Source organism: Aethalodelphis obliquidens, unplaced genomic scaffold, assembly GCF_003676395.1.
Source record: "Aethalodelphis obliquidens isolate GAN/ISIS:26980383/991018 unplaced genomic scaffold, ASM367639v1 scaffold61, whole genome shotgun sequence".
In the NCBI taxonomy this organism is placed as follows: Eukaryota; Metazoa; Chordata; class Mammalia; order Artiodactyla; family Delphinidae; genus Aethalodelphis; species Aethalodelphis obliquidens.
Window position 1 is genome coordinate 3,204,912 of NW_020838005.1, and position 16,619 is coordinate 3,221,530.

General features: G+C 51.5%; 1 protein-coding gene across 4 annotated transcripts in view; it reads left to right on the forward strand.

Annotated features, from left to right (window-relative positions):
• Positions 1 to 16,619, forward strand: part of DPYSL2 (dihydropyrimidinase like 2) — a 167,335-nt gene that overhangs the window by 132,737 nt on the left and 17,979 nt on the right. For all 4 annotated transcript variants that reach the window (XM_027088054.1, XM_027088053.1, XM_027088055.1 and 1 more), the window contains 5 exons: positions 2,888 to 3,052; positions 5,261 to 5,322; positions 5,803 to 5,883; positions 6,630 to 6,698; positions 11,795 to 11,915. In XM_027088054.1, the coding sequence (XP_026943855.1) occupies positions 2,888 to 3,052; positions 5,261 to 5,322; positions 5,803 to 5,883; positions 6,630 to 6,698; positions 11,795 to 11,915 (498 nt within the window). The remainder of the gene's footprint in view (positions 1 to 2,887; positions 3,053 to 5,260; positions 5,323 to 5,802; positions 5,884 to 6,629; positions 6,699 to 11,794; positions 11,916 to 16,619) is intronic.

Consider the following 16,619-nt stretch of genomic DNA (forward strand, 5'->3'; position numbering starts at 1 on the left):
TTTATTTCCCTGAAGCCCTCAACTTTGCCTGTGTCCTGAGTGTTCAAGGGTTCATAACTCTAGGAGCTGCTTTTGGATATATAGAGAACCAGATATTTTTGGTCAGTGATAATTCTGTTGTGTAGTAAACAGGACCCTGATGGTAAAGTGGGCATGAGTGAATGGCGGTATGGCAGAAGAAATCAGTGGGAAAAGATTTGCCCTCAGTTACTGATGCTCAGAGTGGAAGCTCCCAGGGAGCTTATTAAAAGTTCAGGTTCTCAGGTCCCAGCCCAGACCTACAGAATCCAAAAGTCTGGGGGCGATGTCAAGGAACCTGGGTTTTTGGGGTTTTTTTTGCGGTACGCGGGCCTCTCACTGTTGTGGCCTCTCCCGTTGCGGAGCACAGGCTCCGGACGCGCAGGCTCAGCGGCCATGGCTCACGGGCCCAGCTGCTCCGCGGCATGTGGGATCTTCCCGCACCGGGGCACGAACCCGTGTCCCCTGCATCGGCAGACGGGCTCTCGACCACTGTGCCACCAGGGAAGCCCGGAACCTGGGTTTTAATAAGCTCTCAAGATAATTTTTATACACCCTGAACTTCAAGGAGCATAGCACCCGATGATCTTACCTATGCTTGGAGTTGAGCAGGAAAATCTGATTGTGTTCCCAGGAGGGCATGTCCTGATCTTGCAGGGTGGCATGGGAGCTGGAAGGGAGCATTCATTCATTTGTTGAAAATAGGTATTGAGCACTTCCTATGTCTAGGCACCTACCCCCTGCTCTGAGGGAGTTTACATCCCAGCGACAGGGGATGGGGGGGGGGAGAATCAGAGAGTAAAGTACGGAAACGATGCAGAAACTACTGCACATGGGGGTGCGACCCTGGGATGGTGACATTTAACCCAATCAGAGGGAGAAAAACGAGATGCCCAAGGAAAGAGCAAGGTGAATGGATTTCCAAAGAAAGAGCACTGCTTGTGCAAAGGCCTGGAGGTCGGGGAGTTGGGCAGTTCAAAGAGTGAAGTAAGGCTGGGGTGGCCTGAAGGTGGTGAGCAGGGGGTAGGTGGCAGAGATTATGTTGGAGAGATGAGCAGGGACCGATCTTCAGGACCAAGAAAAGGAGTTAGAATTTCACTCTAGAGATGGTGGACAGCTACCAAAGGCTTTTCGGAGGAACCAAGAAAAGGAGTTAGAATTTCACTCTAGAGATGGTGGACAGCTACCAAAGGCTTTTTGGAGGAGGGCAGGTGATGAAACCAGGGGTGTGACTAGGGAGATACTGCCCAAACTGTGATTGCTACAAAGTCAGGTTTTCATCGTTTTTTTCTTTTTCTTTTTTTTTTTTCTTTTTGCCAGGGGCAGGGGGACACAATTTAAGAAGAAAACTTGAAATCACTTTGTCAGAGTTTCTATGTTAGTATTTTACAGATGGAACAGACTCGTATTAGAAGTGTATATGCTCATTGCTTTTGTTAGGTAACATTATATGTTATATGTATTACAATACCAGCAATGTATTTACCCATTTAATTACATATACTACTACTTATAAAAAGTAAATTTTGTCAAAAGAAAATTCAGCCTAGATGTCCGTATTTTCAAGCATATGAAGCCAAGCTCAGCTGATTACAGTTGAGCAGCGTCTGCAAGATTTGATCCACTTCAGAAATCTGAGCTCACCAACATTGCCTGGACTGGCATTTTCTTAGCTGAGAACTGCTTACCTGGGTGTAGAAAATCTAATATTTAGAGGAATGATTCATTGCTTTAGGCATCAAGAGTCCTGGGTTTTGTCTTCTTGGTTATGTAAGTTTGATTCAACCTTGGACACGTCATTTCAGTTTGTATTTCAGTGTCTCTGTGCAGAAGATGAGTAATAATAATCATGGTAACTGGGCAAGAGCTCTTCAGGACCTAGAAGAGACAACATGTGCAAAGGCCATGTGGCAGAAGGGAGGAGGCTGAAAGATGGCCTGTGTATTTGGAGATCAGAGTGCAAGGGGGTAGGTGGTCCAGGGTGATTTGTAGAGGTAGGCAGGGGCCAAGCCAAGATCTTGAGGACCTTGTTGGGAACTTTAATTTTTATCTGAAGAGTAAGGGGAAGCTGTTGGAGGATTTAAATTGGGGAGTGACACAAGGTTGACATGCCGTCTCATTGAGTCCTCATAACAAATGTATGAGGTACGTAATATCCCTATTTTAAACCAGCACAGAAACTCAGGGTGGTGGAGATTAAGTGACTCACCTTGCTGGTGGGGGGTGGAGGCAAGAAAGAGACTCAGGGGAGCCTGACTCCAGAGGCCTCTGTCCTCCGTATCAGCCTACCTCAATAATAATATAACAATAACCGCAGTTTTAAAATGCTTTGAACTCGTAGGATGAAAGATCTCCCTTAAATTACAAAGTGGTATTATGCCGCAGAAATCCGAGTGGTGATGAGAGAGTGGATATGCCGGGGAACTTCTAAAAGGCCCAGTCTGCGTGGCTCCGGTCCAGCATCCTCAAGTTCCTTGCCGTCTGGTAGGGGGCGTCTCACGAGCCAGCTATCAACACAAGGAAGGGCTTGCCGGCTCTGGCCAGCCATCTGACACTGCCATTGTCCGTAAGGACTCATTGTCCTTGAAATGTGCCCGAGCTCTGTGCTTTCAGCGGTTTTGAGCTGGGAAATCAGATCAGGGCAGGTCGTGCGTGGTTTCACTGGAGGAGTCGTGCCGTGCCAAGTTTCTGCTTTCTCCTTCTTGGGTAGTCGGCTGGCTTAAGTGGATTCTTAGAATCTGGTTGTAGAGATCACCATCTCAATTTTGAACCCAAGAAGCCCTTGTTCAGGGTCGAAATGGGGAAACAGCTGCTGGCCCGCCACCCTTGAAGCTCCCGTTGGTGACGACGCGTGTCTGTTCCTTTCTAGTTGACCATGTGGTTCCCGAGCCTGGGACCAGCCTGCTGGCTGCCTTCGACCAGTGGAGGGAATGGGCCGACAGCAAGTCCTGCTGCGACTACTCTCTGCACGTGGACATCACCGAGTGGCACAAGGGCATCCAGGAGGAGATGGAGACCCTGGTGAAGGACCACGGTAGGTGGTGCTGCCCCAGCGCCTTCTGTGGATATTTCCTTCTCAGCCCACGAGCTGGCTGAGCCCTGAAGGAGAGCTTCTGGGAAGAGTGCTGATCGATGCCTTCTGCATCCCCGTGCCTGCCAGGAGGGAGGGCTTAGGCTGCAGCTCGTGCTCATTGCAGGTGGCCAGACAGCTAGTCACAGCTTACTGGCGTGAGCGAGCTGTGTGCGCCAGCCGGGCTGGAGAGTTGAGGCTGTGAGAGTGATTTGCCCTCAAAGGATAACATGGATATCCCAGGGAGGATTCTGGGCGGTCTTAGGAGAGAGCCCGGGACCCTGAGTACAGGACTTGAGCAGTCTCTTCCTGCAGACCCAGAAGAATCAGGGTAGATTTGAGGGAGATGAGGCTCTGGGACCACCTGTGGGCTCTGGCTTTGTCCATAGGACTATTTTGGGGAGGAAGATTCTAAGGATTGGGTTCTGAAAGATTCCCAGGGAGGCTGGGGGAAATCTTAACCACCTCAAGGTGCCTCTGGGACCCTCTTGTCCACAGGAACCTTGGGGGTTTGGGTGGTGTTACCAGACCACATCATCTTTGGGCGTCTCCTTGACCTTGGCTATAGACTGGAGGTCACGTGGGGTCACATGTTGACCTCTTTGGATCCTAATCGTCCAGGAAGCATCTACGCTTTAGGGTTCTGGGACTGCTAAGCTCAGAAATGCCATGAGCTATGAGTAAAATCTAGGCATGGATCTGGTAGCTATCCATAGATTTGGTAGGAAAAGCCTAGAATAAAAATCTGGAGTCTTGGGTTTATCTGTCTGCTTTTCCAGAAGCTAGCTAGTATGACCTTGGGCAAATCACTTAAATTTTATGAGTCTCAATTAGGAAAAAAAATCTCACGTGAGGCTATTGGGCTAGATACCTTAAGATTCATTGCAGCATGAAGGTCCCATGTGACTGCAACTAGGTATAACCCTTGACCTTTCTCACTTTTGAGAGTACCGACACTCAAATGGATTCAATACTTGTAATAAATTTACTCCCCATCAGCCTGGAGGGTTCCCATAGCAACTGTTGCCTAGCAGGGGACGAGGGCAGGGATGTCCTGAGGCACTGAACCAAGGCAGCTTCCAGCACCCCCGACAGCTTGAATTAAGCTCCAAGCCTAGCAGGTTGTCAGTACAGTTGTTTACCATTGTGATGAATGTTGAGCAGGGATGTTTGGTCTGGTGCCTCTGGCAGCGAGAACCCTAACATGCCAGGGTGAGAACTGTGACATCTGCTTGTCACACTCACAGCCCTTTTCTTGTTAAAAAAACGTTTCTTAAAAATCGGCCTGAAAGGCAATCGGTTTACCAGAGAAACGACATTTATTATAGCTCTTCATCTGCAGGGTCTTCTAAATCATCTTCTTGTTAAAGTCATAACCGTTAGGAACAACTTTTATTTTTAACTTTTCACGTTTAATTGTGGTAAAATACAACAGAGCGTACACTTTACCATCTTCATCATTTTTAAGTGTGCAGTTCAGTGACATTAAGGACATTCACATTGTTGTGCAGCCGTCACCACCATCCATCTGCAGACCTTTTCTCATCGTTCCAAAATGCAACTCTGTACCCGTTAAACAATAACTTCCCCTTCGCCCTCCTCCCAGCCCCTGGCAACCCCCATTCTACTTTCTGCGTCTATGAATTTGGCCTGTAGGTGGAATCCTACAGTATTTGTCCTTTTGTGACTGGCGTATTCCCCTTAGCAGAATGTCCTCGAGGCTCATCTCCATAGTGTAGCCTGTGTCAGAATTCCCTTCCGTTTTAAGGCTGGATAATATCCCATTGTGTGGCTGGACCACATTCTGTGTATCCATTCATCCACAGACACATTTTGCTTCCACCTTTTGGCTATTGTGAGTAATGCTGCTGTGAACATGGGTGTACAGATACGGGCAATTTAAAATTTTGATACAGTTTTAACTTTAGAGAAAATTGTAAAAATACTATAAAGAATCCTTATGCACCCTGTTGCCAGATTCGCCCGTTGTTCACATTTTACCACATTCGCTTTATCATTCTCTCCCTGTCTCCATCTCTGTCTCTCTTTGTCTCTCCCTCTTTCTGTCTCTCTGCATACATATGCGCAATATTATTACTTCCTTATTCTCTTCCAGATTATTGGTTTATCTGTTTGTCACGTCTCCACCTCTCTGTTTTGTCTGTCCACTAGGGGTAAATTCCTTCCTCGTGTACATGGCTTTCAAAGATCGCTTCCAGCTAACGGATTCCCAGGTAAGAAAAGCCCGCTCACTGGCATTCGGTATGTTCGGACCACTGCTGTTGTCTTGAAAGCTGCCTCCAGTGAGTGCTCACGGGAAATGGCTGGTGGGTGAAGCCCCGGATGTAACTCCCTTTAGGGAGGGTAGGAACCCAGTGCCCTGGTCCCCCAGGACAGGTGTTCTACCAAGCTCTGGAATCAGCCACCTGCCGTGGGCCAGTGTGGCCGAGAGGTGTTCCCCGACCCTCTTCAGCAAACCTGATGCAGAGAAGGTGTCACCCGAGAGCTTCTCCTAATTCAAGCCCTTTTAGGTTACCCTGCCTCTGTTAATTATCTGTTAATTACCACTGGCCTCGGGAGTGTCAGAAAAGCCGGCCTTAATAGAAGCAGCGAGGGGTCCCTGTGCTGGTCCCTGTGGCTGTCAGGGAGGTGTTGTACTTGTGACCAGGAAGACAGAGGTCCCTGTCTCTGATCCCACGCCCTCCCTCTCTCAGATCTATGAAGTCCTGAGTGTGATCCGGGACATTGGAGCGATTGCTCAAGTCCACGCGGAAAACGGCGACATCATCGCAGAGGTATGTGCTTTCTCTTCATCACCTCGACGTGACCCACAGGGTGAGAGGCAGGTTCGAGAGTGGAGCAGCTTCCGTAGCTCAGCTCCGGTGGGGAAAAGCGGAGTGACCCAGTAGGACTGTACAAACAGCCTCACTGACAGCGTGAATGTTGGGGACGCACGTGCCGCTCGGCATCTTCTGTAGGACCTGTAGCCTTTCCACGAGAAGTCCTTCCTCTCAGCGCTGTGACGCGGCTGCCTGTGGGTGTCCACGTATAGATATCTTACACTGTAGCCCAGGGCTGGGGACACATTGGCTTTCGGCATCCCAGGGGACAGCTGCACATATTTGGGAGGCTGTAACTGATCTGTCATAGCTCGGGCAGCAGTGGAAGCAGGGTACCGTGCCCTCTCTTCGTGGGGTCTTGGGATGAGAGCTGAGTGGTCAGCGTGCCAGTTCTTTTTGCGGTACGCGGTCCTCTCACCGTTGCGGCCTCTCCCGTTGTGGAGCACAGGCTCCGGACGCGCAGGCCCAGTGGCCATGGCTCACGGGCCCAGCCGCTCCGCGGCATGCGGGATCTTCCCGGACCGGGGCACGAACCCGCATCCCCTGCATCGGCAGGCGGACTCTCAACCACTGCGCCACCAGGGAAGCCCCAGCGTGCCATTTTGAGGTCTTGCCCGAGTAATTTTTACCCACGTCTCAGCAGTCAGAGCCATCTGGGGTCCAGCTCTCCCTGAAAGTCTGCTTTTCTTTAAACATTGCAGGAGCAGCAGAGGATCCTGGATCTGGGCATCACGGGCCCTGAGGGACATGTGCTGAGCCGGCCCGAGGAGGTGAGCGTCTGTTGGACGGAATGCATGAATCCTTGTTCTGGGGTGGGCGCCACCAGAGCCACAGAGAACCCACCTCCTGCCTGTTGAGAATTGGGCTTCTCGGGTGCTGATTTTGGTCCCTCTGAGAAGTCACATCACCCCCTGAGAAGTGTCTACACAGGCGAAGTGAAGGGTTAGACTGTGCTGTGGGGTAAAGCAGTATGGCTTGTTTAGCCTAAAGACTCCTCTTTCTGTCTCTAATTCTTCAAGCCCTTTCTTGGGTAGACAGACACAAACAGCTTTTTATTAGCATCCAGCAGTTGGGGTTTTGTGGTTCATAAGCTAGGGCCTTCAGAATCTTACCAAACAGCTCTTCTAAGTGTCTAGAGAGCAGAAGGGGGACCGTACGTTTTTCCATGGTAAGTCTGCACAGGGTATAACATAATCAGCAGAGCGTGGTAGACAGAATCTTTCAAAATCGAGGGGGGAAAATTCAGAGCAGGGTTCTTGCTGGCCCCGACGTCGAGAGTCACTGTCCTGGGTGGCGAGGCTTGTGAGTGAGAAGGGGGAGCTCACATCTTACGGGACAGAGAACCTGTTTTTCTAAATTAGAATCTGTGGCTTCTGAATGCTTTTCAGGCTCTTGAAGGAAAGGCTCAAGGGCAGGCGTTGGAGGACTTGGCAGCTCTGAGCAGAGGATGCTGGGGGTCTCATGGAAATGAATAGATTTTTGTCCTTCCAGGAAAAGAGACAGGCAGAGGGGGCAGATAAAATCATCACGGGAGTGGATGGTGACTTAAAATTAGGATTTTTCCTCCTGGAAACAGGTGGAGGGAGTTGCTGGGTGAGAGGGGTGCTTGCACAGATACTCCGAAGATTCCTTTCTGTGCCTTTGTTTCCCCTTCAAGGCTGGCCTCGGTGATCATTTTAACCGCATCTCCCTGGATAAAGCTGTGGGAGTGGGAAGGGCGGCGCAGGCATGACGGTCCCCAGACCCATCCTCCTTGGAGGTGGCTGGCCCTGCGTTCAGTCTTGAAACAGTTTTGGGATCCGGCCTTGGAGCTGCAAGGTCTCCAGGAGGGGCAGAGGGCTGCCTCTCCCTTCTTTTCCTTGTAAGCCCCACTGGGAGCTAGCATTTCCTGAGTACCCAGAGGTGCCAGACACTGCGTAACAGCCCACATTTCAGCTTTAGAGCGTCCTGTGAGGGCAACACAACACAGCCTCCTTCTCACAACTCCAGGGGGCGCCATTCAGTCCATTGCACGGCTGGCTCCAGGGGACCCATTCCATTCTGCTGCCTGTGTGTGGTGCTGCCTGGAGGTGTCCTGCACTGAAGCGTGTCTCGTGTAAAGAAATCACGGGGGTGTGAAGTTAAAGTGCAAGCAGTATCCTGCCTGCCCTCCTGACCCCTCAGTGTGTACACACACACACCCCGGAACCCAAGCTCAGTGGGAAGCCAGCGGGCCTGTGTAACCAGGTGGTGACACCTGGGGCTGGGCTTCATTGGAAAGTGGACTCTCACCTCATCCGGTGGCTGGGCTGGATCAACTGGGAAGAGGAAGAGGGTATCGTCCTCTGAGAAAAGCAAACGCCCCTCTTCCTGATACCCGGGGCTCCTCGTGAGAGCCGCGCCCTTGTTTCCATTTCAGAGCCTTCCCTGGGGCTTGTTTCCGTCTCTCCCACCGTCTGCTTTGCATCCCCAGGTCCCTGCAAACCCCACATAGAAAGCAAGCCTGCCCTGGGTTTACTGAACAGGCCAAAGCTGTCAGAGGAGAGGGGTCCTGGTTGCTATTTTGACCACAAACATCAAACCTGTTTTTCCACATTGTAGCCGCGGTTGCACTGCGAACCTCCGAATCCCCAGCCGTAGATTGGGAAGGCTCCTTTAGGGGCTGGCAGAGCGGCAACGCTCCAACACGGGGAGCTTCTGGCTCCTTGGGAGGGTCCCGTGGTCTCACGAGAGGCTGCTTTGGGGACTTTCTCTTCTGTCTGCTTTCCACGGTCACCTGCCTCTCAGCTGATTCAGAGGCACCGACTCTAGGCCGGGCCCAGCATGCGGTGCTTCCCCTGAGCAGGTGCACCTCTAGGTCAGCCCCGTGAGCTGCCAGGCGCCAGCCACCCCCTTCTCCTTTGGCTGCTGGGGGTGGTTTTTTAGTTCATCGCCAGGGATCTGTTAACAGCGTGTTAAACCCTCTGTAAGAGACAAAGAGGATAAAACATGCACGCATCCTGAGGGAACTGAGCTTTAGAGTCCGGTAAGGGGATGTCGCCAGTGCGCAAGAAACGGTTAAGAACATACAAAAATGTGGTTCCTTCCTGGTTTTATAGCCATCGCCAGCATCATGATGGTTAACTTGTGCTTGAACCACACAAAACCTGTTCTTCTTTCTGCTGGCCTTTCCAACCCAACCGTGTGAGACTGCCAGTCGGATTTCCCCCAGTTTTCAGCTGAGGAGATTGAAAGGGAGACGATAGGGGATGTGGAAATCTAGAAACCTCCTGTCCGTCAGTGGTACCCAAGCACCACTGTTATGTGTTATGATGGAGGCCTGTGGGGGACATAGAAGTGGATGAGAAAGTGGTCCCTTCTGAGAGGGATTCCAGACAAGCTGGGGAGGAAGGGGGAGATGCAAAGTAAGTAGGGGCGTGGCATGTGATGGAGTTCTGAGCCAGTTACAGCTGTAAGACAGGTGTCTGGGGAGTTCCCCTGTGGCCTAGTGGTTAGGATTCTGGCTTTCACTGCTGTGGCCTGGGTTCAGTCCCTGGTCGGGGAACTGAGATCCCGCAAGCCATGTGATGTGGCACAGAACACACACACACACACACACACACACAAAGACTGGTGTCTGGGAGGAGAGTGGGGCACTGGAGGTAAGGGTGACAGAATTCTTGATGGAGGAGGGAGCCTCCTAACTGGGCCTTGAAGCATGGGACGGCTGGGGTATGCAGACAGCTGGGGACCTGGGCCGCAAGGGGAGTGTCGTGTACTGACACTTCTGTGCGTGCCTGTATAGGTTGCTTTGCTCCCTGGACCTTGGGGTGGTCCATCTTTAAAACCAGAAACCAGGGCTTAGGTGAGCCCCTAAATCCCTGACAGCTCTGTAAGGAGACAAATACAAAATTTTATGTTTAAACTGTAATACCGTTGTCATAATATTGAAGCCAGAGTTCACTATGTGTGAGACAGTTTATGTTAATAGCGGAGGCATACACATGTGCACCAGAACGGTACACGTGGATCCTTCCATGGTCTGGGTGAAATGTAGAGACGTGGGGTTTACATGACCTTCTCTCTCCGCGAGGTGACCTTAGAGCCTCTGCCCTCACGGCAGTTGCCCGACTGCGGGGTGGGGAGGGCTCAGAGCTCACCTTCCAGCGGATGAGCCAATCCAGACAGGGCCCTGGGGCCCAGATTCTCCCACCAAAGCAGTCTTCACAGAAGCCAGTGCTCCAGGGTAGGGCCCCCTAGAACTGGCACTTCTGCTCCATTTACTCCCTAATCAGCATGACTGTGCATTCTGGTTCACCCGGGGTCCAAACCCGTTGCCCCGTGAAGTTATGAATAGCGCCTCTGTTCGCTTTCAGAAGAGTCTGGGTTGGGACAGTGAATTTGGGCAGTCACCTGCACCCCTGGAAGCCATGCAGATTCTAGTGGCGTCCTGTTTGCATTTCACCCTGTGGACTTTTATGGTGACCGCAGAGATGCAAGACGTCCCTCCTCTGTGCTGCCTGGGCTAGAGGCCCTTGTGTTGCAACTGGAGCCCAGGAGAGGGGAGGCCGATTGTTCAGCTATGCCAGGAATTAAAAACACTTGGATGCTTAATGAGCTTTTTCAAGAGCTGTTTGGTTTGCCTTTGCGTCTCGAGACATCTCTCTTCACATAGTTGAAGCCCAAGAGACCAAATGTGAAGGATGTCCTCGTATATTAAATTAGATCACCCCTTAGCGCAGTTGCGGAACTTCAGCTCTTGGCCGAGCTGCCGTAGAGACTGGTTAGCTAAGATGGTTCAGTCCAGAGCTTGGTCATTTCTTATGAAAAGTAGCAGCTCTTTATGGAACAGCCTAGCTTTAACCATTAACCCAAAATGAAGTCACTTATTTGCTCAGTAAACATTTTTGAGCACCTGCTGGGTACCAGGTGCTACCCCGGGAGAACTGCCCAGAGGATGCAACAAACCAAGGAAGACCCAGTCCCTTGCCTGGAAGAGTTGAAGCCAGCCTTTTTGCCAGGAATCGGGAGGGAGCAAAAGGCTTTCTGGGGTCCTCTGTTACATCGTCTCACTTGCCCCTTCAGCTGCTCATGCCAAGCACACACTGCTGATTCCCCTGTACGGTGTAACGGTCTAAGAACTAGTCTCACCGGATCAGTAATCCCTGGGGGTTATTTAGCAGTAATCCCTTGGGGTCTTTGGAACCTCATTCGCTGAAGCAGCATGCTTAAAGAATCAGGTTTCTGGTTAGAGCAGCCCTCCCGTCTCGTGCTGAAGGGTGTACCAGTCTGTGGCTGGCGATGATTGGTTTGCCTATACAGAGGGGCCTTTGGTTTACACAAATCTGCCTGCTCCGTTCCCAGAGCCCTGTGAGGTCGCATTGTTTCTTAGATGATGCTGGCTTCATTTGTGGGCGTGGGACAGAAGCCCAGCTCAAAAATTCATCACTGAATGTTTTGACTGGAGACCATGCCCCTGGAATGAATGCACCAAACTGGGAGCCATTGGTTTCCAAGCATCGTGGTTCTCCAACATTAGCAAGTGTAAACATCACCTGGGGTCCATAAGAGCCACATTTCTGGGTCCCACCCCCAGAGTTACTGATCCTGTGGGTCTGGGGAAGGGCCCGAGGCACCTGAGAATCTGCATGTCTTGCAGACCCCAGCCGATGCCGACCACGCTTAGAACCATCCACAAGGGCCAGGAAGGAATTGCCCCATCCTTTCAACCAATCAATACTGAGTGACACTGGGCACGTCACCTCCCCCGCCTGCAGTGCCACTCGGGGTAGAGCCCTGAGGACACAGGGGTCTCTGGTTCACCGTGGCCTCTCCCGGTGGGAGGAGGGTAGAGACGGGCTCAGACTGAGTGTGGGTGCAGTTCTCACGCTTGGATGCTCTACTGCAGGTCGAGGCTGAAGCCGTGAACCGTTCCATCACCATAGCCAACCAGACCAACTGCCCCCTGTACATCACCAAGGTGATGAGCAAGAGTGCCGCGGAAGTCATCGCCCAGGCCCGGAAAAAGGGTAAGTGCCGCCTGCGGTCTGACTGCGCGCAGGTTCCAGGGGGGAGGGGGAGGGGGAGGGCTGCTTTTCCAACCCCTCCTGCCAAGTGGGTCGTTCTGCGCTCCTCACGTTCCAGCATTAACCTAATTACAGCTGGGCGCGGCGGGGAGCTCCAGTTTCTTGCTGTGTTCCGGGGCCGCGGCCATGTTGGCGTCTATTTAAAGCCGCGCACGGCGCAGGGTGGGTGGACGGGCACACTCGCCTCCTGCCCCCACTTCCGTAGAAAAGTTGGAGTTCGTTTGACGCCGTCTAAATGGACCGGGCACATACACAGATGACGTCCGTCCATGCGCCGCAGAATCCTGGGGAACCTTCTATGGCTAAGCGCCGTTCCCCTCCGTGGCTGGTAGTGATTTCCGCTGGGGTGTGTGAGTGAGTCTCATGGGGGCGTAGGATGGGGCTTTTGCCCTGGCCGCCCTCGTGTCCTGTTCTCCTTGTGCTGGAGTGGCTCTTTGTAGATTACAGCGATATATTCTGGGCTGAGGCTGGTCCTCTGTTCCAGCGGGAAGGTTCTTGGAAACTAATTTACTAAGTGCTGCTTCCAGGAGATGTGCTGTGAGCACCTTAATGCATTATGAATGCAGCACAGCCCTACTGAACCTGCCTTTGACTGTGAGTACGGGTAATCACAACACGTGGTCTGTGCTTGGGAGTGTAGCTCCACTTACAGAAAGAAAGCCTGATCCTGTGTAGTGGACTTGGGGTGGGTCTTGGCTGGATCAGAACATGAGTATCACAGAAGAGTTCTCCCTCCCTCCCTCCCTCCCTCCTTTCTTCCTTCCTCCCTCTTTCCCCATTTTATTTCCCAACCCGATTGCCTCTTTGCATTTCTCCAGCTCGGTGTCTCCATTTCTCTCTTGACTTTCTTCTAGCTTTTTCCTGGTCTCTGTACCACTTTCTTGGTGTCTCTCTCTCCTTCCCCCCGACCCCTCATTCTTTTTTGATTCCTTTATCTCTCCCCATGTGTCTTTCTTTCTCTGTCAGCAAGGGAGCACTCTGACCTCTCTGGTTTGTTTCTGGTTCTCTGTGGGGTGTGATCCACGTGGATCCGGATTTTTTCACTGGTGGGTGAGTTGGTGCAAGACTTAGAACAAATTGCTCAATGACTGCTGAGTCAGCCTGTCCCAGGAGCTGATAGGCTCTAGATGGACCCAGCAATGAATTCCTAGCCCCTGTTCTTTGCAGCTCCCCTGGGGCCTTTGTCCTTAGGCTCTTCATGAAATGGTTGCTGCGATACCAGTTTTTTGGAAACCTGCCCTCTCCTGGCAGCTCGAAGGAACTGCCTTTTTGAAATGGAACATTCACTGAGAATCAGCTCTGAGTTGTTTCTAGGAGACAAGTGGATGATTACTGTCGGTGGCCCTCCCTCACCTGGGCCCTTTATCACCCAGGCACACATCTGCAATACGGGAATCAGCCTCAGTGCCCAACGCTCATCACAGAATCGCTGCTTCCGTGTAGCGGGGTGGGGTGGACAGCTGGCACGACGTGTGCAAAGGGGAAGTTGGGGGCAGCTTATTTTAGGAACCGTACCATACCCAGGTGAAAATAAGAGATAGAAAGTTAAGCGAACATTTTAATATAGTTTTAATATAATTAAACATTCAATTTAGCGGAATTGAAACACCGAGGCCATGTTTTCCAATTCGGATTCTCACTTGTCTGAATTTCAAGATGGAGGTGTCTCGGTTCTGGGGCAGGTGGCACTGGCCCTGCTCTGGGGCTGCAGAGGGAGCTCTGGGTTCCAGGCCTCCCTGCCGGCAGTGCTGAGGCTCCTTTCTCCTTTCTGCGTCTCAGTTTTCCCAACTGAAGACGCAGAGCTGGAGTCCAGGCCCTCTCAAATATCTGCGACTCAGCACCCCAGGATGTCGTTCTGTTGTCTTTATGACTTAGAGCCTGTGTGTGTATTGGGGGCTGAGCACCAAGAAGGGACCACTTCAGTGGTACCTACATATACATACAATACAACGTAAAGCTGTATTGAGCGTTAGGGCTCTGGGATCAGTATCCTGTCCTGGATCAAATCCCAGCTCCACGAGGCGCTAGCAAGTGATGGTGGGCAGGTGACTTACCACCTCTAGGTCTCATTTTCCATCTGCAGGGGAGGATAGTCGTGGTGACAAAGGCAAAAGGATGATGCTTAAATGAAATAATGCACGTAAGGGCTCTGTAATAACGGTACCTACTACGATGATGATGAAAGAGTGAAGGGCTGGTTTAACTTTGGGCTTGTTAGAAGAGCAAAGCAAAGATGCCTCTGACCTGGGGCAAGGATTTTCTGCTGAGGATTGTTTTTCAGCTTCGGGTGCCTTCTTCTGGACCCTGGAGGCAGGTATGGGACGCTGCCAACATGCTGTGGCTCCTTTTCTTCCCCTGTAAAATAGAGAGTTCCCTTATTTATTCCACAAACTTTAACTATGTGATACTTAAGGCATTTGAGCTGGAGGTGAGGAATGGTCCCAGCCCTGTTAGCTCCTTTCCTAGCAGTGGGAGGGTGCAGGAGCAGATGGTCACATGGGAAATAGTTTATCAAAGAGGTGCGAGCCAAGTATGGTTAGAGCACAGAGGAAGGCGCCACTGTTCAGACACGCACTGCAGCCCCCTACCCGGTCTTAGAGGGGTCAGGCTGTGTAAAGCGACTCAACATCTCTGTGCGCATGTGAGCTGTTGAAAAAGCAGAACCCCATCAATGTCTAGAGCAGTAGCATCTCCCCTCACTGGTCTCCACGTGCCTTGCACCCAGAGACCTGCAGGTCCTAAATCCAAGACAGGAGGTGTTTAGGTAAGTGAAGGTGTGAGATAGAGCGTGAGTGAGGACTGTTTCCACGGGGCTGCATTGCCCGTGCTGCTTCCTTCATTCTGTGTCCTTCCACAGGACAGCGTGTCACCAGCCCCACTCTGCAGATAAGGAAATGAAGACACAGCCAGCACCACCATACCTTGGGCAGTTTTCACTCTTCAAGAGAACTTAGACACAGGTCGATGTAATAGGCTCATGTCACAGAAAGGAAGCTGCAATGCGGAGATTGACCATCTTGCCCCAGGTCATCCAGCCTGTGGGAAATAGAACCCTTAGTTCCAGACTCCGGGCCGGCTCTTTTTCCACTGAGGATCCAGTGTCGGGATTTCTCGCGAACAGGCACCCTCGGTCTGCATTTTGTCCGCGTGAGGGTTCGAGCATGGCGCTGATGCCTTCCGTGTGTGAGTGGTGGCGCGTAGGCAGTGCCTGATGACCTCATCCCGTGCACACCCCTCCCCCTCCTCCCCCTCCCCACCCCCGGAACCCAGATGCAGAAACGTTCACAACCCAAACTTGAGACGAGACTTCCTATGCCCTGCGGGTCAGTGGGAATGGTGGCGGTGTAACGAGAAGCACGTGGTCACGGGCCCCGTGAGGACTGACCCAACCTGGGGGACGATTCCTTCGTGTTAAGTTAGTGCACAACCTAGTAATCTTGAACCCAGAGAGTGGCCTATGGGTTGGGCTGAGAATGTTATAAAATCTCACCAAGATCTGTGTTGGTCAGGTCTCTGGAGAAACACAACCAATCTCTCTCTCTCTCTCTCTCTCTCTCTCTCTCTCTCTCTCTCTCTCTCTCTCGCTCTCTCTCGCTCTCTCTCGCTCTCTCTCGCTCTCTCTCGCTCTCTCGCTCTCTCGCTCTCTCCCTCCCTCTCTGTCTGTCTCTCTCTCTCTCTCTCTCTCTCTCTCACACACACACACACACACACACACATACACACATTTTAAGGAATTGGCTCATGCCATATGGGCACCGGCAAGTCTGGAGTCTACAGGGTGGGCTGGCAGGCTGGAGACGCGGAAGAGTTGCCGTTGCAGCCGAATACCCTCACCTTAATGGCAGATGCTTGCAAGTTGGGAATTCAGTTCAGCCACTTGCAGGGTGAGACTCTGGGTTCAGTTTTCAGCTGGTTTAGCGCTGAGGCCACTGGAGATGAGGATCTCTTTTGGGGCCGATGTAGAAACGTTTGGGTCATTTATGGGACCCTTGAGCTGGGAATTTGAATCCCTGAGTCATCCTTGCCTTTCCCCACTTTGTCCAGTGTAATTAGGAACAACCAGCTAATCTTGTTATACTCGGTTTGACAGAAATGTTCTAAGGTGTCAAATACACAGTTACCCAGAACTTTGCCTGTTTTAAGTACCGGGTGTGGTGTTTTGTGCATTTCTTTTGCCCCATCATGCCATGTACTATCAGTGCTCTCTTAACTAGTGGGAGTGGAGTCATTAGTGCTTTAAATCACATCAGATTAGAGAGCCAACTTCAGAAACCCCAGAGCCAGTTCAGAAAACTTTAAGATTCTGTTCTTTTAGAACCACTCTTGATACCAAAATCTGACAGGGTTATCCATGGACAGGTGCCAGGGTGTTGAGTTCTGGCCTGAGAGGAGAGGGAGAGTGGTGTGTGTGTGTATTTGTGTAGATTTTTGTTTTTTGTTTTTTTGGCCGTGCCAAGGGGCCTGCGGGATCTTAGTTCCCTGACCAGGGATTGAACCCAGCGCCCCCTGCAGTGGAAGCGCAGAGTCTTAACCACTGGACTGCCAGGGAATTCCCAGTGTTTGTGTAGTTTCTCACTGTGCTTTTGTGGCTGTGTTTTGAAATACACACACACACACACACACACACACACACACACACACACACAC